The sequence below is a fragment of the Bufo bufo genome, chromosome 5 (assembly GCF_905171765.1).
Source record: "Bufo bufo chromosome 5, aBufBuf1.1, whole genome shotgun sequence".
NCBI classification, from domain to species: Eukaryota; Metazoa; Chordata; class Amphibia; order Anura; family Bufonidae; genus Bufo; species Bufo bufo.
In genome coordinates, this window is record NC_053393.1 from 516311671 (window position 1) to 516335927 (window position 24257).

Sequence of the window (24257 nt, forward strand, 5' to 3'; positions counted from 1 at the left end):
CACAGACACGGAAAGTAAACATACAAAACATTAGTGCATGGCGAAAGGACAATTGCGGAGGTGCTATTATAGGAACATACTAAGGTCAATTCTGTCATTAAGGCCCAACTCTTCCGCCGCTTGGGTACGAAGAATCCACCTGGCCTCCCGTTGTAAAAGGAGCCGGTGTCTATCGCCCCCATGCGGCGGAGCCTGTACCACCTCTAGTCCTGAAAAAGACAGGGAATTGACATTACCTCCATGCACCTTTCTAAAGTGCTCTATCACCCTGGGGCACCCTTTACCAGAGGTTATGGAGTTAACATGTTCTCTTATGCGCTCATTTAAACATCTGATTGTTTTGCCGATATAAAATCGGCCGCATTTGCAGCTTAAGAGATAAACCACAAATGTACTTCTGCAGTTAATAAAACTCCGTACCCTGTGGTGCACCCCTGCAAAATCATTGTATTTACAATTCCCACATCTAAAGTTCCCATCTGGTCTATTGATTGTCAACCACTGGCTAGAACGCGACGGGGTCAATCTACTCCTTCTGAGTTTATCTCTTAGCGTATGACTCCTCCTAAAGGAGACTAGTGGTCTTTGCTCGGTTATTTTGCTAAGTGTGCTGTCCCTTTTTAATATATCCCAGTTCCTAAAAATGGCGGAGCGAATCCGATCCGCCATTGGGCTAAACTTAAAGGAGAAGGCGAATCTGCCTATATTCATGTCATCTTGGCCCGACCCAGGCGCTCCCGCAGTTTTTTTCAGTTTCTTACTCTTCTGCAACAAATCTCTCTGAGAGAAAGTCCTCTCAACCTTTTCCATACATCTGCTAACCTCACTCTCTGGGTACCCTCTTGCTACTAGCCGTTGTTTCAGCTATGTCGCCTGGCGTCGATATCCCTCTAACTCACTGTTGATCCTGCGTAACCTAATGAATTGCCCGTACAGCAATGATTTCTTGACAGTTCCCGGGTGGAAGCTGTCATGGCGGAGCAAGGAGTTGGTCGCCGTGGGCTTACGAAAGCCCTCCGTGACCAACCCGTCGCCCCTCGCCACGACAACCACATCCAGGAACTCCAATCTTGCCCCCCCAAAATTGAGGGTGAACCTCATTCCCATATCATTCATGTTCAAGTACCGGACAAACTCCTCACACTGTTCCTTAGTTCCAGACCAAACAATGAAGACGTCATCAACAAAGCGTAAAAAAACTTTCAGATACTGCAAGAAGGGATTTGACACGGAGAACACAAATCTGTCTTCCAGTCTTGCAAGGTACATATTAGCAAATGTGCAAGAGACAGGGGTACCCATTGCCGTCCCCAGCTTTTGTCTGAACCATTCGCTGCCGAATCTGAAAGCATTGTTCGCAAGTATGAAGTTTAAAGCCCCACAGACGAAATCACAGAAAAGATCACTCTTCCCCACATTCCGTAAGATGACTCGGTTCGCCTCCACACCCGCATCATGAGGGATGCGGGTGTAGAGGCTCTCTACATCCAGGGATACCAACTGATAATCTGCTTGCCAATGTACTTCACCCAGGGACAACCAAAAATCATTGGTGTCCCTGAGATAGGCAGGGGCGCTGGGAAGTAACGGTCTGAGGAGCCAATCGATATATTTTGATAAAGGCTCAGTCACTGAGCCAACCTTGGAGATGATGGGACGCCCCGGGGGCTGGCTCAGTGACTTGTGAATATTGAGAAGGAAATACCAGCAGGGTCTAGAGGGGAATGTGGGTACGAGTTTGTCAACCATGTTGTCGCCCAGGAAACCTCTTGCCACGTAACCGCGAACAAAATACTCAAGTTGACGCCTGATGTCTACAGTGCGATCCCCCCGTATCACTTCATAGGTGTCAACATCCCTGAGTTGCCTGAGGGCTTCATTAATGTAATAATCCCTCAACATTAGAACCACATTGCCCCCCTTGTCCGCCGGTTTTACTATGATGTCATCCTGTGCACTGAGCCAGTTTAGAGCTTGTCGCTCCTCACTACTGACATTATCCTGTGCTCTAGGATACATAACAGCACGTACATTCTTCTTCACCTGATGGTGAAAGATGTCCATGCTGGTCCCGGCGGGCATAGGGGGGCAAAATGTGGACCTAACCCCACCTGTGAAGGTGGTTATGCCATCTGGTAATACTTCTTTAATCGCTAGACTGCCCTCAGAGAGAAAATCTAGACATTGAAGTTCAGTTGCATTAAACTTAGTAGACACAAAAAACGCCATTGGGTCGGGGAAAACTGGTCGTTGCCCCTCTGTCCTAGGGACTGCTCCCTGGGGTGTATTATTAAACATCTTGTGCAGGTACAATTTTCTAACAGCCTTAAACAAATCAATTTCAAATGTGACGGGGTTGAACTGCTCAGTCAGGCTGTACCCGAGCCCTCTACTCAGGGCTCGTGTACAGCCCGAGGGCAGCTCGCGCCCCGTCAAATTCACCACCAAATTCTCATTGGTGGACTGTGCGTCAGGAGTAGAGGAGGTAGCTATTTCCTCCAGGACACTCGTTTCCTCGTGCGTCCCGTTTTTCTGATTTCTCCTTGTCTTGACTTTTTGCCGGCTCCTTCTGACACATTTTCTAAAAGGCTGTTTTCCGCCCTATTCAGATCGGGTTTTGGTTGACTCGACTCTTCTGACAAACTTGAGTCAGACTCGCTTGTCCAATAGTCACTCTTTTGGCGACGTCCAAACCTTCTTCTCTGTTGTCTTTTTTTATTTCCATTGCTCCAATCAAATATGCGGCCAAGTTCATAATCTTGTTTGTTAACTAGATCAACCTCTACCCCACTACCTGCTGCTATTATGTGTATGGAGATATTGGAGTGCCTAGCCTCATCCTCCAAATGTGTATATGTTTGAGAACCTTGTGTTGAGCCAAGGTTATTTGGGTCCTAAGGCCTAGCGTACAGCCTTGAGAAGCATTTGTGTGTAGCTACCTGTTTAGATATCAAGGTTACGAAGCATAAAGCATTATAAGACCTTGGTGTTGGAAGGGATTACAGGATAAAGCCACCCTTCTATTTGCGGGCATTTCATAGCATCGTGGAGGGATTACAGTATATGACACCCCCATGCTTCCAATGGTTCTAGGGCTCGGTATCCACCCGAGAGTATTTGAGCGCTTTGTGTAGTCTTATTTGGTTCACTGGTTATTACTGAGAGGGCAAACTGTGAATAGACACCCTACTCATACGGGTAGGAACCTAGAGGTAGCCGTCTTAAATGTTAGTAGGTCAGTATTCTCATCCAGCACTTTGTATTTGTAGGTAGCCTGAGAGCATATTTTATGTATCCTAAGCACGAGCCGAGGACGACTTGCCTCTTAAGTAGGGGGGAATGAAACGCCCTGTAAGGGGAAGGCTGTGTTCCGGCCAGCAGAGCTTGTTCTGCTCTGTTGGGCCCAGAGGCCTAAGCTGAGTGCCTCCAAAGTCAGGAAAAAAGATTCCCTGAATAAAGACAGAGATAAAGAGAAAGATACAGATAAAGATAAAGACCAAGTCAGACTACAGAGAGCTAAGTTGCAGCAGAAAGCAAAAGGAAAACGTTCCCATTTAATTCAGCCAGCATAGCAGAGCTGAGAGAGTACAGATGTACAGAGCTGAATGTGTTTGCCTGCCAGAAATAATGCCAAAATCTGCTGATAACCAAGACAAAGTTGGAAAGTTGTTCCCTGATGCAAGTTTATTCAAGTAAAGCTGTTTCAACTTCAATAAAAGTCTGGACTCCATTTATTCTACAAATCCCTATTCACCCTATCAACACTTTTGCTGACGACCATGCTTGGGGTTCCAGGGTATCCATGTAGAAGCACCGTGACAAGTGCAAAGCCGCACCTAATGGGACACTATAGGCAACCCTTATACCACTCTGGCATTCCTACACCTGGGGTCCACCATCACCTTCTACATAGGTAGACTTAGTCCCTCGTTGCTGAAATACAACTGGAGTCATTAAAAAAACTCTAAAAACTCTCATAACACCGTAAGAGAGACCGCTAGCACTTCTTTCGCTGGGTGTCGTGTGATCATGTAATTGTGCAAGACCCAGCACAGGAACAGTGATGTCATCTGAACCTTCTGCACCAAGACATGGCAACTTGGCCTGTATTGCAGACAGAGATGAGGAATGGGAGTGAGATAGGGTGGCCACCCTCAAAAGACGGACTTAGAAAACCCCGCCCCCACTAACAATGCCCCCGACTCGGTTAGGCCACACCCCTCCCACTCCACAACCGACTGGGATTTAAAAAATGAAGGTAAAAATCAACTTCTGTCAGCTGCAGTGGTGGGAGGGAGGGTGACTTTCTCCCTGCAGCTCACGCTCAGACAGCCCAGTGCTGCTGTCTGAGAGTGACCTGTTCAAAAGAACATCCCTGTGTTTGTCCAGGCCCTGCGGCAGACGAAGGACAGGGAGTCTGAAAGCCGGACTGTCTGGCCTAAAACCGGACCTCTGGCCACCCTAGAGTAAGGTGACTGTTTATTTTCTAATATGGAACATCAGCACTACTCGGGGCACTACAGGGTGGAGAGAGGGAAGCATTATATAAAGCTGACACTACAGAGGCCCATTATATACTGGAACTATGGGAAAACATAATATACTGGCACTACAATGGGAGTATTGTATACTGACACTACATAGAGAAGCAAGGGCCCCATAGCAAGGATCAAACCAGGCCCTCTACACAAGATAGAAGGGTTTCCGCCTAAACCCCTTTCAATGACCCATGGGCCATTTTTCCACTGCCTCGTTTGCTAAAAGTTGTTTCTTTAGAGTGTAGAGTCCTGACTAAGTTTTCACCCCAGTAGAAGAGGAGATAATCCCAACTGGTCCCCCTCTTGCCCTGGGCCCCATAGCAGTCGCATGGTCTGCCGCTATGGTAGTTACGGTCAGAGGAGCATAATATGCTGGCACTATGGAGGAGCATTATATACTGGAACTATAGGGGGAACATTATACATATTGACACAATGAGGTGCACTACAGGGGGAGCATTATATACTCGCACTATGGGGTGATGAAATATATACTGGCACTACGAATGGGCAGGGGAGGTTTACATATCCTGGAACTACAGGGAGAACGGGGAACATCATATACTGGCACTACAAGGGAGCATTTTATACTGGCCTTACAGGGGGAGCATTATATACTAGCACTAGTGGAATTCAATCCTAATTTCCGAAAAAATTTGATTCGCCACAAATTTTAATTTCTTGGCGCTTCATGGTAACAAATCAATTTTTCCTGAAATGGCAGTAAAAAAAAAAACATACCTTATCCATTTGATTGCGGAAAGGCTGTCGTGGGCGGGGTGAGGTCATCACGTCAGTGCACTAGAGTTTTGGTGTGTTTTCTTCAATCAAGATGGCCGAAACGGCCTCTCTGTGATCAAATGGATATGTATTTTTTAGTTTTTAACCCCTGATTAATCCCCTGATAGGAATGTGACTCTCAGATGCCGCCATCAGTGTTGAACGTGGCATCTGAAGGATTAAATGAGGGGGCTGGCGCGATTGACGTTCCCCATCATTGCGCTCGCTCCATACAATGGAATGCTGTTCTTTACAAAGTAATTCGCAACTAATCGAAATTCTTGTCGAAGTTCGGCAAAGTGGCCGAATCAAATTTTTGAAAACTTCGGTCATTACTAACTGGCGCTTCTTTTACATTCTGTTATGGTACACTGCATGGCTGATGCTGGATTTTATACACCTGTAGCAATAGGACTGAATGGAACACCTTAAAGAGTAACTAAACTTGAGTAAAATTTTTATAATATATCCCTAATGACAGCTCAGCGGTGTACGGAGTACAGGCTGTAGACACTTTATAAATGGGGCTGCAGCAGAGAGCGGTGAGTACGGGCAGGGTCGCATATTTCTGCTCCTGCCCATGCCCCCAGAGGTTTACTAACTCCTGGCATAGCACATGGGTACCCTGTGACCATGTACTATGCCAAGATTAGCTGAGCGGAGCGGGCTCCTGCTTCTGCCTGCTCCGCTAAGCTAAGAGCTGACATGTAGGACTTTTAGCTTAGCATCATATTAGAGTGATGCAATGTTATCAAATCTGATCCATAAGTTGCATAAAATTTGCTGAATTTGAGTTTTTCACTTTGTATTTCACTCAGTACAAGGACCTTCTCGGCAAACGTACTTTTACGTCTTATGTAGACGTACCTGTGCTTTTTCAAGGATTTTACACCCCTGGAAACCACACCATTCAGAACAATTAGGCAGTATTGCAGCGGCACTCACTGACGTGCTGCAGTCCCTGTCCTGCCTATACTGCTATGTCAGGAATGGTTGCAGCGATCCAGCTCTTCTGATGCCTCATTTTGCTGATGGATTAAGGTCCTGGAGTTGGGACCTCCACCAGTCAGACAACGAGGGACTCTCGTAGATAGGTTTTCAGTATAAAATGCTGAGCCTTATGATAACTACTTACCAAATGCAAACTCTGAGATGATAAAGCTTGATTCTTCAATATTGTGCAAACTTGCAAGATCCCCCTCCTCTTTCCTACAAGACAACATGGCGTCCTTCCACATCTTAGCTTCTTTAAGCAGAGTATAACAGTATCCATTATAGGGTAACCAGGAGGCCGGGCAAGAAATGGTTTCACTGATCCCTGTAAAAGATGAATGACCATGTATGACCACGAAAAAGTTAGAGTAGCATTTATGGCTGACATTATCATTAGAATACTCCAGGCTTACCCTGTAACCACATTTTATTGGGACCAAAAATTTCTATGGAGTACATCCTCATGAGAACTGTATAACCTAGCGTATTTCCTAGAAACAGCGCCTCTATTGTTCATGGGCTACAACTGGCATTGCAGTTCAGTCCCATTCAAATAAATGCAGTTGACCATTGACAAATATTGTGAAAAATAATTTCAGACAATCTTTCCTGACAGGTCTGTTTTAATAACTACTTGCATTCCCCATGTAATAACTATTTTGGAGCATCTTTTCTTATGACTCTTTGATGTGCCATTCTATTATTATTCCTGCTAGAAGTTTATCAATGAAATGCTGGCAGTTTACAGTGAAGGTCCAGCTGGGTGTTACCAGTTGGGGGGGGGGGTGTTCCTGCACAGTCTGACAGTAGCAGCACTCATAGGATGGCGTCATACTGTGCAGGGACGCACCCCCAACTGGTAACACCCAGCTGGACCTTCATTGTAAACTGCTAGCAATATATTCATTACTTCTAGAAGGAATAATAAAGGAATGGCACAGCATAAAGTTAGAATACAAGTAGTTACTAAAACAGACAGGTCAGGAGAGGTGAAAGCTCCTCTTTAAGGCCTCATGAACACAACCATATGTATTTTGATGACATCCATGTGACATCCATGTTGCAGCCACATTTTCTGCAGACCCATTGACTTCAATGGGTCCGTGATCCACATTTTGAGGCCACAAATAGGACAACTTTTCCGGAATGGACATACGGATGCAAAAAGCACACACACAGATCATCCGTGCGCTTTCCACATCCGTATGTCCATTCCGCAAAAAGGTAGAATATGTCTGCAAAATGCGGAGAACGGACCCATTCAGGTTGATGGGTTTGCAAAAAAAAGCGGACAGCCCGAGGACCACAAAATGGACACAGTCTTGTGCATGAGCCTAATTCTGTAAATGCTTCAGGGGGATTTTGCTTGGATTCTTTTTTTCTTACCTGAAGGAGGAACATAAGAAGCGGAGCTGTTGCCTTTCTTACAGATATACCCCACTTTTTGCGCACATTCCCTGCTTTCCCATTTGCCACTTTTCCCAGGATTTAGTGCTGCGCAGTTTATCCCAGGTTCTGTCGATGGGTTTCCTATAGCAAAGGACAAAATGTTTGCATCACAAGGACATATCTTCACCATGTGATCACTTGAGCTTCTGAAAATGTCCATCTCCATGAATCTGATGCGCCAAGCAAAGTTTATAATTGGCCAATTTGCTAAATGAAGACTAGATAAATAAGTTGTTCTTTACCAATTATCATCCAAAATGAACCTCACCTGGAACCCAGTTCAGATACCGGAAAGGACCTCCACTGTCCCATCTCCAGCCAGCATTGAAGTCCAGACTATTGAGCCCCATCCATAGGACTGCAGTGAGGGTATTTGTTAATCCTGGAATAGTAATTAACAAAATTCAACCTGCAGACAGTTACGGCACATGGTACGCTACTTTGACGTTAGCAGGTAAGCGAGTCATTTGGTTGGTAGATATCCTACAACATTCATCGCACATGAAATATCTCTACTCGTTTAGGTCTGTAAAGTATCCCTTCCAATTCTGATCTCGGTTCTCACCTGAGATGAAGGATTGCTCGTGTAGCTCGGTTATACTCAGCAGTTCTGCGTCTTGCTGCTGGCAGCTTCTCCTGGCTTGGTACCAAGTGAGGGCTGAATCGGAGTTAATCTGATAGTTGACGCCAGTAACTGAATCAGTTATCCAGAAGTTGTTAGACGTGGCTGAGAAGAAAACATTGAGCATTTTAATAATGCCTTTCAGTCCTTTTCTCTCCTTTCTATCAGGTACCCATTTGTTTGGCCACTTTTTTATGGATAATGGTGGATTGGAGGATTTTGGAGAGATGCATTAACAAACAGGCCGGTGGCAGGAATGGATTGACATACATACGATAGAGATTCTGACCATGAGCGTATAATGGACCTTTTAGAGAGAGGAGGTCCAGACCAGGTTGGCTACATCTCTTCATTTTAGTGAATTGTGAGACTGTGTGCAGAGATGCCCTCTCCATAGGTCCTACACTGTACACAAACCCCGGTGTGATGAATCTACTCAAAGAGTATAGAAAAAACTGGAGGGCAAAAAAGCACCAAGCCCTCCTGTCCCAGATTGGGTGGTTAACTGAGACTAGAAGGAACAGTATTTTGCTATGGACCTCCTCAGCTTTACGTAGACCCTGATGGAGCATTATTTTGGTATGGACCTTTTTTTGCGGATCGTATACGGAACCATTTTATTTAATGGATCCACAAAAAAAAAACGGAAGTTACTCCGTGTGCATTCCGTTTCCGTATGTCCGTATTTACGTTCCGCAAAAAATAGAAAAATAGAACATGTCCTATTATTGTCCGCATTACAAACAAGGATAGGACTGTTCTATTAGGGGCCAGATGTTCCGTTCTTCCGTTAAATAGTTTCGCATTGTATCAGATCTAACAATATTCATTCATATAATAATATGTTATTAATGTTTTAAGGAATTGTCATGACAAGCTTAATGCATCACACCCACGATCGTTTCCACCATGCATATCAAAACTAGCATGATTCAGTTTTGCTCTCATTCTCTCATAAATAGGGGTAATATATCAATATGCAACTTTTTGCTTTTATATACACTATTTTTTACTGCTTTGCTTGAAAACAGATTTTGGCAACAAATTTACAAAATGTTGCACAACAATAAAAACTAAAAAATTGTCGCACAAAATACCCATGGATTTTTCAGTCTAAATTTATTACCAAGGCTCCATCAGATTTTACGCCACCAGGCTGGAGTACACTTTGGACTTTTTGCAAAAAGTTGCAATGCTAAATCTAGCTAAAAATGTAACTATGCTCGCAAAACATCTAGTCACCACTTGATAGGCATGGCACAAACCGCTCCACCAACAAACTAGGCAAATTCACTGCACTTTTCTGGGGCATCACACTTGATACATTACCCCCTACTTTTATGCCACATCTAGGATTAGTAAATCTGGGCCATTGAATGTAATTCATTCAATGGCCCAGATTTACTAATGCTATAGGTAATGTTATACATCCACAAGCCTCAAACCATTCAAACTTTTACTAAATACCCTAAAAACGCATTTTGAAAAAAATAAAAAATAGCTGCAGTTTTATTGCTGTTGCCAAAGGTTATTCTAAAAAGTCAGCCCTGGATAGCTAGACCGCAACCAATTATCTGGTAGCTCCCTTTAGAAGCGGAGGAAGCCGCACTGACAGTGTGACACGTGAAAGGATTTCGTTTTGTCGACTATTGTTTACTCTGACCCCTTTCCTTGTTATAATCTGGACAGCTAAGCATGAATGCAGAACAGGAAAAGGGAAACCGCTCACTTTCTGACCAGCCCCGAAGGTCACTTCCTCCTTCAGTATAAAAAAACAGCCTTTAATAAGGTGTCATTGTACCAGACGCAGAATGTCAGGGCACAAAAAGCTCGTTTTTACTTTTTTTTATATCAAAACAAAATTTCAATGATATAAGAAACCAAAAGAATAAATAAACAAATAAAACATGTATCCGATTGTAAAGAAAAATATATTTTTTAAAAACAACGTAATTCTGTACTTTTGTTTTTTAATTCTGTAACTTTTTTAGGGTTGCTTCACACTGGGTTTTTTTCAAACACAGGTTTTTTTTTTTTTCTTTAGCTAAAGATAGCAATGGTTTCAAGTAGAATTGGAAACATAAAGGAATGAATTATAATTCTTCTTCAGGATCCACTTCTGTCATTACCGTAAAAAAACAATTGCATAACAAATTTGCACGACTCCAGCCTAAGGGTCCATTGACACATCCACAAAATGGGTCCGCATCCGTTCCGCAATTTTTCGAAACAGGTGCGGACCCATTCATTTTCAATGGGGCCGGAATGTGCTGTCCGAATCCGCACTTGCGGATCCGCACTTCCGTTCAGCAAAAAAATAGAACATGTCCTATTCTTGTCCGCAATTGCAGACAAGAAAAGGCATTTTCTATGAGAGTGCCGGCGATGTGTGGTCCGCAGAATGCACATTGCCGGTGTCCGTGTTTTGCGGATCTGCAAAACACATACGGACGTGAGAATGGACCCTAAGGGCTCTGTGCGCCCAATCTGCAAATGTCAGGACAGGTCCTATTCCTGTCCATATCTGCTGATGCAAATACCCCTTTCTATTGATGGGATCGAGAAAAATATGGAATGCACATGCTTTTGTGGACCATAATAGGGACACGCCGTGTGCCCGCAGCCATATTATGGACCCAATTTGTATAGGTCTGCAAAAAGGGAACCAATAGAAATCTAGAGGTCCAAACTGTACATCGGCATTGTTCAAGTTTCATGTGGATTTTTTTTTTCTGTAGAAGCGGCAAATCTTTAAGCAGATTTTGAACTTTTTTTAGCAATGCGTTTTTTGGGGTTTACAGGAGGTAATCCAATCTTGCTAACTACAATATAGAGCTGTTATGAGCCTGCTAAGACCCACCAACTATTGCTGCTATTACGTGATCCACCAGGACTATTACAGCAAGTGGCATTGCTGAGCGCAGTGTGTGCAGTGGCCAGAGGTAGGGATGGTAATAAACTGTCTTAGCCTACATGTGAATCCAGCCTAAAAGTGGCCATACATAGCTATCCATCTAACACAGCTATTCCTACTCCTCACGCACTCTTATTTTGTCTGAGCGTGCATGTGTTTTGAATGGGGATGATGGGAATAAGCCTCTGCCCGACACTTTTGGAGGTGACTTATCAACCATTTGAGAACAATTTATCGGGCATGATGAAATTCAAAATGGCTGATCCTTCTTTCTTCTGATGTCACCTGTCAGGGGAGTGTCAACACACCCCATATGCATAAGATGGTCAGCCAGTCCCACCAAAATCAGCAACTTTGCTCTTACACGTATGGTTGCCTAAAGGGGTTGTTCCATTATGACAACTGATATACTGTCCACATGGTCTGTTCGTGGGGGTCCGACCACTGGGGCCCCTGCCGATTATAAGAATGGGGACCTGTACTCTCCATTTAAATGAAGCAGCAGGAGCGTGTCCGCCACTCCATTTAACTCTATGGGAATGCTGAGTACAAGTGCTCATTATCGGTTCCCGAGAGGTCGGTCCCCCACACATCAGACATGTATCCCATAGCTGGTAAATAGTGTATACAGTAAGTTGTTGTAATAGGACAACCTCTTTAGGAAAAAAAAATATTCCTAGAACTTCTACTATAGAAAGTAAATAAGTGTTCATGCATACTGGTTGTGAATGTGTTTAACCCATTATTGTCAAAACACTAGAAAAAAACAGGGACAGGCTCTGCTTCAGTTTTGAGAAAAAGTACCTTATCCTATTCCCATTTATTATTATGAAACATCTGTGACAGAAAATGAAAAAAAAAAATATATATATAGAAAATAGTACATGTGAGTACCGTAATTCAGCTTTAGGATAATTGGATGCCACATAAACACCATTAGAGGCGGAGAACATACTGACATGTAGGAAACATGGAAACATGGTGATCTGGATCTGGTGTTGACAGATACATTAATAGAGGTGAATGACCGAAGCAGATGTTTGATGTTATGCTGCTAATGAGCATTGTCCGGGCCTAAAATAACAACTGTATCTCCGGCAAGCATTAACTCGCTCCGCTGACAAGCATATACATTGTAACAGTTTTTGAGTAAAATGCCTACGACATGTGACATCACAAAACGTTTACTACTAAAGTAGAGTTGTCAGGAGAGGTGGCAGCTCCTACTTATAGGTATATTATGGATCCTTAGATTGTGAGCCCCATTGGGGACAGCACAATGCTAATGTCTATAAAGCACTGCAGAATATAGTAGCGCTATATAAGTGCATAACATAAATAAATAAATAAATAAATACAAGTTATCCTGTATCCAATGGAAAGGGGATAACTTTTAGATCTGTGAGGGTCCGACTAGTTGGACCCCCACCTATCAGGAGAATGGGGGTCCTGTGGTCCCATATGAATGAAGTGGTGGTCGAGCATGTGTACTGCAACTTTATTCAAACTCTGTGGGACTGCTGGAGATGACTGAGTGCTGTACTCGGCTATAGCCAGCAGTGCCACATACAGTGGATATAAAAAGTCTACACACCCCTGTTAGAATGTCAGGTTTCTGCGATGTAAAAAAAGGAGACAAAGATAAATCATTTCAGCACTTTTTCCACCTTTAATGTGACCTATAAACTGTACAACTCAATGGAAAAACAAACTGAAATCTTTTAGGTGGAGGGAAGAAAATTAAAAAAAACTAAAATAATGTGGTTGCATAAGTGTGCACACCCTCTTATAACTGGGGATGTAGCTGTGTTCAGAATTAAGCAATCACATTCAGATTCCTGTTAAATAGGAGTCAGCATACACCTGCCATCAAGTAAAGTGCTTCTGATTAACCCTAAATAAAGTTCAGCTGCTCTAGTTCGTCTTTCCTGAAATGTTCTTAGTCGCATCCCACAGCAAAAGCCATGGTCCACAGAGAGCTTCCAAAGCATCAGAGGGATCTCATTGTTTAAAGGTATCAGTCAGGAGAAGGGGACAAAAGAATTTCCAAAGCATTAGATATACCATGGAACACAGTGAAGACAGTCATCATCAAGTGGAGAAAATATGGTACAACATGATATTACCAAGAACTGGATGTCCCTCCAATATTGATGAAAAGACGAGAAGAAAACTGGTCTGGGAGGCTACCAAGAGGCCTACGGCAACATTAAAGGACCTGCAGGAATATCTGGCAAGTACTGGCTGTGTGGTACATGTGACCACAATCTCCCGTATTCTTCATATGACTGGGCTATGGGGTAGAGTGGCAAGACGAAAGTCTTTTCTTACGAAGAAAAACATCCAAGCCAGGCTACATTTTGCAAAAACACATCTGAAGTCTCCCAAAAGCATGTGGGAAAAGGTGTTATGGTCTGATGAAACCAAGGTTGAACTTTTTGGCCATAATTCTAAAAGATACGTTTGGCGCAAAAACAACACTGCACATCACCAAAAGAACACCATTCCCACAGTGAAGCATGGTGGTGGCAGCATCATGCCAAGGGGCTGTTTTTCTTCAGTGGGAACTGGGGCTTTAGTTAAGCTAGAATTATGAACAGTTCCAAATACCAGTCAATATTGGCACAAAACCTTCAAGCTTCTGCTAGAAAGCTGAACATGAAGAGGAACATCATCTTTCAGCATGACTACGACCCAAAGCATACATCCAAATCAACCAAGGAATGGCTTCACCAGAAGAAGATTAAAGTTTTGGAATGGCCCAGCCAGAGCCCAGACCTGAATCCGATTGAAAATCTGTGGGGTGATCTGAAGAGGGCTGTGCACAGGAGATGCCCTCGCAATCTGACAGAATTGGAGTGTTTTTGCAAAGAAGAGTGGGCAAATCTTGCCAAGTCAAAATGTGCCATGCTGATAGACTCATACCCAAAAAGACTGAGTGCTGTAAAAAAATCAAAAGGTGCTTCAACAAAGTATTAGTTTAAGGGTGTGCACACTTATGCAACCATATTATTTTATTTTGATATTTTTTCTTCCCTCCACCTAAAAGATTTCAGTTTGTTTTTCAATTGAGTTGTACAGTTTATAGGTCACATTAAAGGTGGAAAAAGTTCTGAAATGATTTATCTCTGTCTTATTTTCATCCACTGTAGATGAATGTAGCAGCAGTGCCCATACTCAACCAACACTCCTATCATACTGGGGACCCCCATACCCATAATAGGGGAAAATTTGTTGTAGCCGAACTATCCCTTTAAATGTGAAACAAAAATGTATAAATATCCAGAGGAAAAGTTACAAAGTGTCGAGTCAAATGGTCTCACAGTAACAGTGATGAGCGGCAGGGGCAATATATTCGAATTTGCAATATTTAGCAAATATTTCGGCGAATATTCTTGATTGCAAAAACCGGCAATAAGAAAACTTGTGATAAAAATTTGCGATACGAAAATTCGCGATCAACACTACTCCTAAAGTCAAAGATATTGCAGCCTTCTCATTGGCCCACAAGCAAGAAGCCGTGAGGGATCATGGGTACTGATGAAAAAAAATCTAGAATATTCGCGAATATGAAGATATAGCACTATATTATAGATATTCACAAATTCTCGAAGTGCCAATATTCGCAATAAAAATTCACGATTAGAATATTCGCGTTCAAGACTACACAGTAAATCAGTTTATCACTCACATTTAGATGGGCAGAATCCGTACAGTTTCTCCTTTCCATATTCTACCGTTGTAGAGCACCAGAGTCTTCCATCCGATCGTCCAGCAGTTGTACAGTCCGCATACCATTTGTTGTCATACTTGAAGGGGAACACACAGGGCTGGCCATTAGCATTGCCTTTTAAAGGGTAAATCTCTGCGGAAAATCCAATATTATCATTGGTCATAATGGATCATAGTAAAAGTTGTGTAATGTATACATATTAATAAATACAGAATATTACAGGGAAAGTATCTGGCATAAGAAACAATATCTATCTATATCTATCTATTATCTATCTTTCTATTTCATATCTATATATTTCATATCTATCTATTCCATATCTATCTAATATACTGTATAACTATCTCCTATCTATCTATCTATCTATCTATCTATCTATCTATCTATCTATCTATCTATCTATCTATCTATCTATCTATCTATCTATCTATCTATGATGTAGAACAGATAGGAAGTAGAAGATGATTTGAGGATACGGAGGCAAGGACATAAAGGTAAATTTTAAGCTGCAGAAAAGAAGTCCATCTACATTTGAGGGTCTAGTGAACCAGGTCACTGAGCTCCAGATGGAGGTACAGTAGCATTAGACTGTATGGGGTTCCATAGATATGGACTGTGGAGCTCCACCATATTGAGTGACCTCAACTGAAGTGAAGCCAACCCACATGACTACTTTCAAAATTTATAATAAACATCCCAAACTCAACAGTTGTAGCTAAACGTATTCATCCAGAAAGTTACTAGAAGCTGCCATAAAGAAATGGTGGATTAGGGATTTTTTGAAGAAGGCAGTCATAGGAATAGAAGAATTTCTGGTGTACTACATAGATCAATAGCAGAGAATTCACAGCTAACGCACCGATTAATTCTCAAAGCTGATGAGCATTTCATCCAGTGGTCTACCATCCTTGATGTTGCATAGTTTTATAAAAAAAAAAATTGCTACGTTGACCTTGATTTTTTCCAAAACTTTTTGATTCGTTATATTTGGCATGTTTCTTTTGCTTTAAAGGGAACCTGTCACCTCCAAAAACCATCCCATGCCGCCAGCAGTACCTGACAGTAGCCAGCAGCGTGTTTCCGACGATAATCTTCTTCCTGAAGGCCGATGCGGCTAAAGCTCAGAAAACGTTCTTTTATCCCCTTCCGGCGCGCTTCTCTAGTCATGCTTGAAGTCAAGGGGGCAGCGGCCTCCTTGCTTCAAGTCACGGTAACCACGCCCCCTTCCCTTCCCATTCGCTGTGACTGACAGCGCTTATGCAGAGAGTTCGGCAAAGCCAGCCGAACTGCCGGCTGTCAGTCACAGCGAAGGGGCAGGGAAGGGGGCGTGGTTACCGTGACTTGAAGCAAGGAGGCCGCTGCCCCCTTGACTTCAAGCATGACTAGAGAAGCTTTAGCCACATCGGCCTTCAGGAAGAAAATTATCGTCGGAAACGCGCTGCTGGCTACTGTCAGGTACTGCTGGCTTGGGATGGTTTTTGGAGGTGACAGGTTCCCTTTAATACTATAAATCTTCTTTGCTGCTTCTTCAACCTGCTATAATCACTTGATCCACGCTGTGTAGCATTGGTTCACAGTTGGTAGAGTACTGATGTGGATCCATTATCAGGGTGTATGTTAGTCATAGTAGACCCTCACTGATCCTATCCTCAGTTTGACAACTGTAGAATATGTTCTTCTACATAGTTGAGGGCACAGCAAGCCCAGTGGGCCCTGACATGTTGGCCATTGACAATAGCTATTCACATAGCATACCCTACTGTCCATGTCTTCATACTCAATGCTATACTAGACAATGGTCACAGCTCTCCATCCAGCATTCATTACTATATAGTACGTTTGTGTATATACTCAAGCAAATCAACCTGACCACTTCAAGTTGGAATAATATAATACCTGATCAGATTTTCTACAGTCAATCCTGATATACAGTGATGGAAACTGATATAACAGCTATAGGGAATGTCCATCTAAGATAACCATTTGAAATATTGTATACTGTATATGGTAACATCCACCTTATCTTGTGCCTATCCTTAGTTACAGCCTACAGTTACAGTATAATCCAGAGCTGCATTCTCATATTTGAAGCCTTCAGAGCTGATGTCTTCCAAATGTCCCTGCTTGTTCAGTGTCTGCACAAAGATTGCAGAGATGACTGAACATTGTCTTCTTAGCAATGTTCAGTAAAATGATATTGGAAAAGCTAACTCTTCCAGTGTACTTTAGGAGCTCAGTTAAGATAATTTGATGTCAATTTTTTAGATGTAAAGGGAAGTGCTAAAGAACATGAGCAATACCGCTATCCAGTAATTGCATCTGGCTTTTAGACTGGCTGTAAAGGCTGTGTTCACACATCCCAGTTTTACCGCAAGAAAACTGGGACAAAATCCCATGTAAATAGAACGATAAATACAGATCCTTACCTGCAGTCAGACCACTATCGATCATAATTATGATAAAACTCATCATCTGACAGAACATGCTTTTCTCACCATGGAAAGTGTCCAATCAATGGTCGTAAATTTGTTAGGTCCAGAGTAAAAGTCAATCTGGCTAATAGAAAATGTGAAGCAAAACAAGAGGCTGATCCATCGAATAAAATCCAAAAATGCTTTCCAAATTCCCATGTGGATCTCTCTGATGTGTTTTGACCTGCGAGGTCTTAGTCATAGAATCATTCTAAGAGATGGACGCTCACATAATTAATAGAAAATGTGTCTATGGTTCCAAAAACAATTAAATATAGGACTGTTTTTAAAGATTATGTGATGGTTGTATCATCAGGATCTTCTACTGTTCTACTGACCTGAACATAGATAACCATACTGTTCTACAAATGCTCAAAAAACGGCAGCACAGGACAAAAAAGAAACAGAAAAAGATATGGAGGTGCACGCCCGTTGGTCCAATACTGACCCAAAATTACAAAAAGAACGAAATCAGGCAGCACTTTCACCTTAAAAATTTATATAATTTATTCACCCATGCTGGAAGCGCAACGTTTTGACTCTATACTGGCTTGAGAAAGGCTCCAGTATAGAGCCGAAACTTTGCGCTTACAGCATGGATGAATAAATTATATAAATTTTTAAACTGAGAGTGCTGCCTGATTTCCTTATTTTCATACAGTTCTACAGTGATGCAGAACTGATGACATTGCTGCTTGTTTGCCATGTTGGCCTGACCAGCTGGGGCTTAGTACAGAACACAAAAAATAGTCTAGAATTACACAATTCAGATAAGAGAACTTTTTGTCTTTTTGTCTTTACCTGGAGTCTAATTTTCTTCTTTTAAATTATCACTGCGATGAACTTACCGTAAGAACCTTTATTAGATGAAATACATTGAGTGCCTCTGAATGATGTCCCAAAGGCTCTCTTTATATTTCTTCAACAGTTAACACCAAGAAGAAAGGTTTACTGACACTGTATTTGGCATTATATATGAGCATCAACTTTTAAACCCAAAATATGGTTTGCACCCACCCTCTGTTTGATCTAGTGTTCAAAGCTTTGATGTTACTGTCTGAGACTTTAAGCCTCTCTGAAGCCCCAGAGAGTAGAGTTATGACCATATCCACTGGCTACCATATGACATCCACTGACAATATTGAAGACGTATCTTGACCCCCGTACAGAGCCAATTTGGATGCTGCAGTAGCGATTTTCTTTAGAAACAAAAATGCCTTACCGCTTCTACTAATTTTATCACTTAAGTATATCTGCATCTGAAGAGCTAACTTGCTGAACATCTGAATCTCCCTGAGCTTGCAGAAACCCTGAGTGTCAGATTTAAGCACAAATGTTTGTAATTTCATGTTTCCCCAAACATAAAGGGGCTATTTGATAGCAAACATTAATCATCTGAAGTGTCCAAAAGGTTGTATCCCACCGATCTCTAGAATGGAGGTCCTAAGCCCCTTGTTCGGGAGACATTTCAATGGAGTGATGGTCACACATGTGACCTGCTGCTCCATTCAATGTCTATGGGAGTGATGGAGATAGCAGAGTACAGCACTTGGCTCTCATATAGACCCTGAGAGGTAGGGCAGATGCGTAATTGGTTTAGTGTTCCACACTGATCATACATTTATCATCTATTATGTGGATACATATTAAATATGGATCACAAGCTCCAGTACTAAAGATTGGGGATTTCTGGTCTAGGTATTCAGTCAATTGGTGTTAGCTACCTCTGAACTTTAATTTATGGAGGAGGTAAAATTATCGGGTTAAAAGTTTGTATTAGGACAGTGGCTTTCAATTGGTGGTGAAACTATAACACTCAACATGCCCAGACAGACTAGGGTTAAGAGTTATAGTTTTACAAAGTCCAGAAGCCAACATTGGAGACCACAGTACCAGGTATCCCTTTTGCTATAGATGCAGACATGCTTGAGTATTTACAATAACACTAACCCAATAGAAGTACAGTAAATATTAAAATCAGAAGAGATGTTCTCCTCACCTTCATACGCCTTTACACATAAATCATCTGGAGTCAAATAGATTTTCCACCTGCTCCAAAATCCTACGCCTTTATAGAGTACGACCTCTTCTTTTTTGTTACCATAGTTCAAGTGAAGATTGGATCCCACAATTCCAAACAAAGTCTCATTTTTACATTCCCACTTCTGTAGGTCACTGTTGCCATCACATGTGTATAGTGTCACTGCTGACCATTCTGCTGCGGAGGATACAGCCAGGCATTTAGATGTCCCTACATTTATGAGCTGGTTTTTAGAAATCCACCGAAACGTCTGTTCATTAGACTTCTCATTACATTGAGCGGACACTATAATGGAATTCTTCGCTTCTAGACATTTCTTGTGGTTTTCATTGTAGATTAAAAATGTGTCCGATTCTGAAACATAAGATTTTTTTAAATCATTTTTTTAACAAAAAAATTGCTTTTTCTTTTGTTATATGCGGAGAAGAACATGATGAATGATCATTTATATATGGGGTCTATGATATCCAGTCATTCCATAAACCGACAGTGACATCTAATATGTTATTATCTATACATACATGTTAGTAAGCAAACTATTTTATTACATGTGCTGATGACCAGTCAAATTAGCTGCATTTCTTTAGATATTATTCTAGTCTTGATGGAAGGGGCATAGCTAAAGCGGGCGCAGAGTTAGAAGTTGCACACAGGCCTTCTACCACGGCACATAAGAAGATACCAGTATTATAAATGGCACATGGTAAGAGGAGGAGCTGTTACCGATTTTGCATTAGGACCCAGAAGTGTTTAGCTACTTAATGGAATGGTAGGAAGCATACTGCACTATATACACAGGCAGATCTATGAATATATCCCATAAATAGGGTAATAAAAATCCCCCCAAAAATTGTGGAGTTCATATTATATGAGGTTACAGCTCATGGCATGTGGTGGTATTTAAAATATATTTACCAAACTCAATAGAATTCCTTTAAATTAAAATCAGTTCTGTAAATATTCCTGACCCCTTTCTCCTAGACCTGTACCATGTTTACTACAAGGTCCTTCTTTTCAATTCACCTGGGGAATGAGCCAGTGGTGGTGGTCTATCATTTCATTCTACCTGGAGAATGAGCCAGTGTTCTCGGTCCATCATTTCATTCCACCTGAGGAATGAGCCAGTGTTCTCGGTCCATCATTTCATACCACCTGGAGAATGAGCCAGTGTTCTCGGTCCATCATTTCATTCCACCTGGAGAATGAGCCAGTGTTCTCGGCCCATCATTTCATTCTACCTGGAGAATGAGCCAGTGGTTGTGGTCCATCATTTCATTCCACCTGGGGAATGAGACAGTGTTCTCTGTCCATCATTTCATTTTACCTGGAGAATGAGCCAGTGGTTGTGGTCCATCATTTAATTCCACCTGGGGAATGGGCTAGAGGTCCAGATCTTCAGATCTCAGCCTCTCAGTGACAAGAACTTAATTACAGTACACAGTTTAAAGGGGTTCCCTGATTTGGACAAGGGTCCTTTAACAATAAGCGGATCACAAAGTGTCATTTCTGCTAGGACCTGATGAAATTCACGCTCAAAGTAGTCCCCGGGCAGAGATCTTGGGTACTGCTCTGTAAAGACACGTGTTCTTAACACATGCATATCCAAGCAGTGATTCTATAGATGTAATATGTCAATGCCTATGCGTGCTGCTTGTTTCTACTTTTTTTTCTACTATTTTTCACAAGCAGCAATAAATAGGATACCTGACATGAGGAAGAAGTTCGCAACCGCTTGTAGGATCTATTGTACTTTTAAATAGAAAAGGTTGGTCTGAGCCAAATTGAATACGAAAAGTGAAGGATATGGCTTTTACATGCAAGATTAAGTGTTTTTCATATTATTTTGACCCTAGTGTCAGATATTATAAGTGTAACTTGAAGCTCCCGGGTCCCAATGCTACATCTGCGCTAGGGCCCTCAACTATTATAGGACTAGCCTCCCTCATACACAGCAGAAGGATCTTCTGAGCTCCCTTGGGCTCCAGGCCCAAAGTAAAACTGCAACTGCTGGACCCCATATTGTTATGTTCCTGCAAGTTCTACCATTTGCATAGTGAACAGTTTCTGTCCTGAGGAGGAACACTGAAATGAAGTATACAAGAGCTATAGATATATATGCTTGTATTCTATCTAGCCTAGATTTCTACAGTCAGCATAAAACCTATTACATAATATCTACTGTTCTCAGTTTTTTTCTAGAATATCTATAACAACAACATAGGGAAAAAGATATCATTCAACTCACCCAGCTGATAGGATGGACAGATAAGGTATAGAAATATAAGTAGGGTGGAGGCAGTCATTGTAACCATCTCATTCTTCTTCTTCCTTGGTTTGAAATTAAATTGTCAGAGTTGCAGAAGTCCAAGCTAAACCTGCTTGTGCAGCAAACCTTCCCTTCACTTTTGGAAGAAGACTGCAACATCCAGGGAAGGTTGTGGCTCTAAATGATAAAGAAATATCCTGTCACATGGAACTTTAAAGCAAACAGGAACTCCCAGTCCTAACTTTGCTTTCATAAGCTAAATTACCAATTAGCATGGCTTCACGTAATAGGCTTCAGACCACGTTGTGTGTTTTCTAAGAAGATATTTCCTCATCAAAATGATCCTGTTGAATGAAATATGGAAAGTGTAATTTTTTAGAGAACTTTCTATAGAATACAGGACATCCTGAAGAGATGAGTGAATTTCTTGAAATTTGTTTCATGTCTGATTCATAATTTTAAAAAAAAAAATTACATTTGTCAAAATTGATTTTACACAAATCGAAGTTGCTCCATTTGCCCCCAAAATTTGTATACTGTATAACAACCTCTAGTCTTCAAGACAAGGATTTTTTATGAAAAGATTTTTTCTCATTTTGTAAATTTAAAAAAAATGTACACTCTTTCTCTCCCCCCCCCCCCCTTTTAACTCCAGCCTGCCTTGGGTCTGACCACGTGATTTTTATTAATTTTTTCATTATTGCCTTCCAGAAGCTATAACTTTTTTATTTTTCCATCGATATAGTTGTAGGAGAGCTTTTTTTTTTTTTTGCAGGACAAGTTGTAGTTTTTAATGGTGACATTTTGGGGGTACACATAACTTACTAATTAACTTTTATTAACTCTTTCTCAGAGGGGGGTGGGAAAAAAAAGTTTTTAGGTTCTACATTTTTCTGCATGAATTTTTCAGCATAAATAACTTTATTCTCTGGGTCAGGACAATTAAAGCAATACCAAATACATACTTTTTTTTTTTACGTTTTAGTACTTTTGCACATTAAAATTCCTTATTTTAATAAGATGAAAATGTTTTTACATCGCCACATCCCAAGGCCCATACAGTAACTGTTTAAAAGTTTTGCAGGACATCTTTTTTATTCGTATCATATTGGGGGTATATACAGTAACAGCTTTTGATCACTTTTTATAGGTTTTTTTTATGGCAAATAAACAAGCAGCAATACTGGCATTTTTTCTTTTTTTACGGTGTTCATCATACTTGATAAATTACATGATAATTGTGTAGTGTGGGTCATTGCAGATAAGACAATATCAAATAGGTAGAGGTGATTTTATTTTTTCAAAAAAAAATTCCAGTGGAAAAAAGTGTATTTTTTATTTTTACTTGGATTTTTTTACTTAGTTACTTTACTTTGTTTTTAATTTTTTTTAAATATCTAATAGTCCCACAAAGGGTCTATAACCAGACATCTTTTGATCACTTCTAAAATACATTGCATTTATTCTTGTAGCACAATTTATTTTGTCAGTGCTATAATTCACCAGAGAAGTACAGCCTGCTGGAAAATGCTAGTGGCAGGTCTGGGGCCTTCACTAAACCTTGGTCTGTGTGCACTGACACTGGCACCCCGCGACTAGTGTTGATCGAACATCATAGTGCTCGGGTAGAACACTTTGCGATGCTCGGGTGCTCTACAGAGCACCCGAGCACAATGGAAGTCAATGGGAGAAACCGAGCATTAAACCAGGCACCCCCTGCTCTGAAGAGGGGAGGGTGCCGGGTCCCACTGAGGTCTATGCAGAAGATTGCTGTACAGTGAGGGAATTCCACAGTGTGAGTCAGCAGCTTAGGAGTCCATATATAGCTATGTCCATATATCGAGTCAATGCTTGCGGACACATAATGTATTTAAATCTAATTTAGCCTCTATTTCTGAAAAGTTTCTGCCATGATTTGAACTCACAACCTTCTACATTAGAGGCAAGGACTTTAACCACACAGCTATAAAGCTAAATGATAAACTAAGTCAGAAAAATATCATAGTAGTTTGTCATGTAGTAAGTATTCCTATAAAGCAGAAGTATAATTTCATATTTCAGTGCAGGTTAACATGTAGCTGTATAGTGTAGTGGCTAAAGTTCTTGGCTCTAATATAGAAAGTTGTGAGTTCAAATCCTGGCAGAAATGTTTCAAAAATAGAGGCTAAATAAAATTTATATATTTAATATTTTTTTTATCAATTGTAAAAAAATGTGTGGCACAAAATAAATGTGTAATTACAAAAGAAAAATAATATATATATATATATACACACACACACAGTCAGGTCCATAAATATTGGGACATCAACACAATTCTAACATTTTTGGCTCTATACACCACCACAATGCATTTGAAATGAAACTAGCAAGATACACCTACCTCCTGGAGGGTGTTCTTGATCTGGCCAACTGTTGTGAAGGGTGTTTTCTTTAGGAGGGAAAGAATT

At 41.3% G+C, this 24257-nt stretch overlaps 1 protein-coding gene across 1 annotated transcript in view; it reads right to left on the reverse strand.

Moving 5' to 3' along the window:
- Nucleotides 1-21984, reverse strand: part of LOC121002868 (macrophage mannose receptor 1-like) — a 92753-nt gene extending 70769 nt beyond the window's left edge. Inside the window, exons 1-7 of the mRNA XM_040434497.1 lie at nucleotides 21787-21984; nucleotides 19500-19895; nucleotides 14988-15161; nucleotides 8326-8487; nucleotides 8029-8142; nucleotides 7698-7841; nucleotides 6454-6636 (exon numbers count right to left, since the gene is read on the reverse strand). Of these exons, the coding sequence (XP_040290431.1) occupies nucleotides 6454-6636; nucleotides 7698-7841; nucleotides 8029-8142; nucleotides 8326-8487; nucleotides 14988-15161; nucleotides 19500-19895; nucleotides 21787-21853 (1240 nt within the window). The 5' untranslated portion in view covers nucleotides 21854-21984. The remainder of the gene's footprint in view (nucleotides 1-6453; nucleotides 6637-7697; nucleotides 7842-8028; nucleotides 8143-8325; nucleotides 8488-14987; nucleotides 15162-19499; nucleotides 19896-21786) is intronic.
- Nucleotides 21985-24257: the final 2273 nt, after the last annotated feature.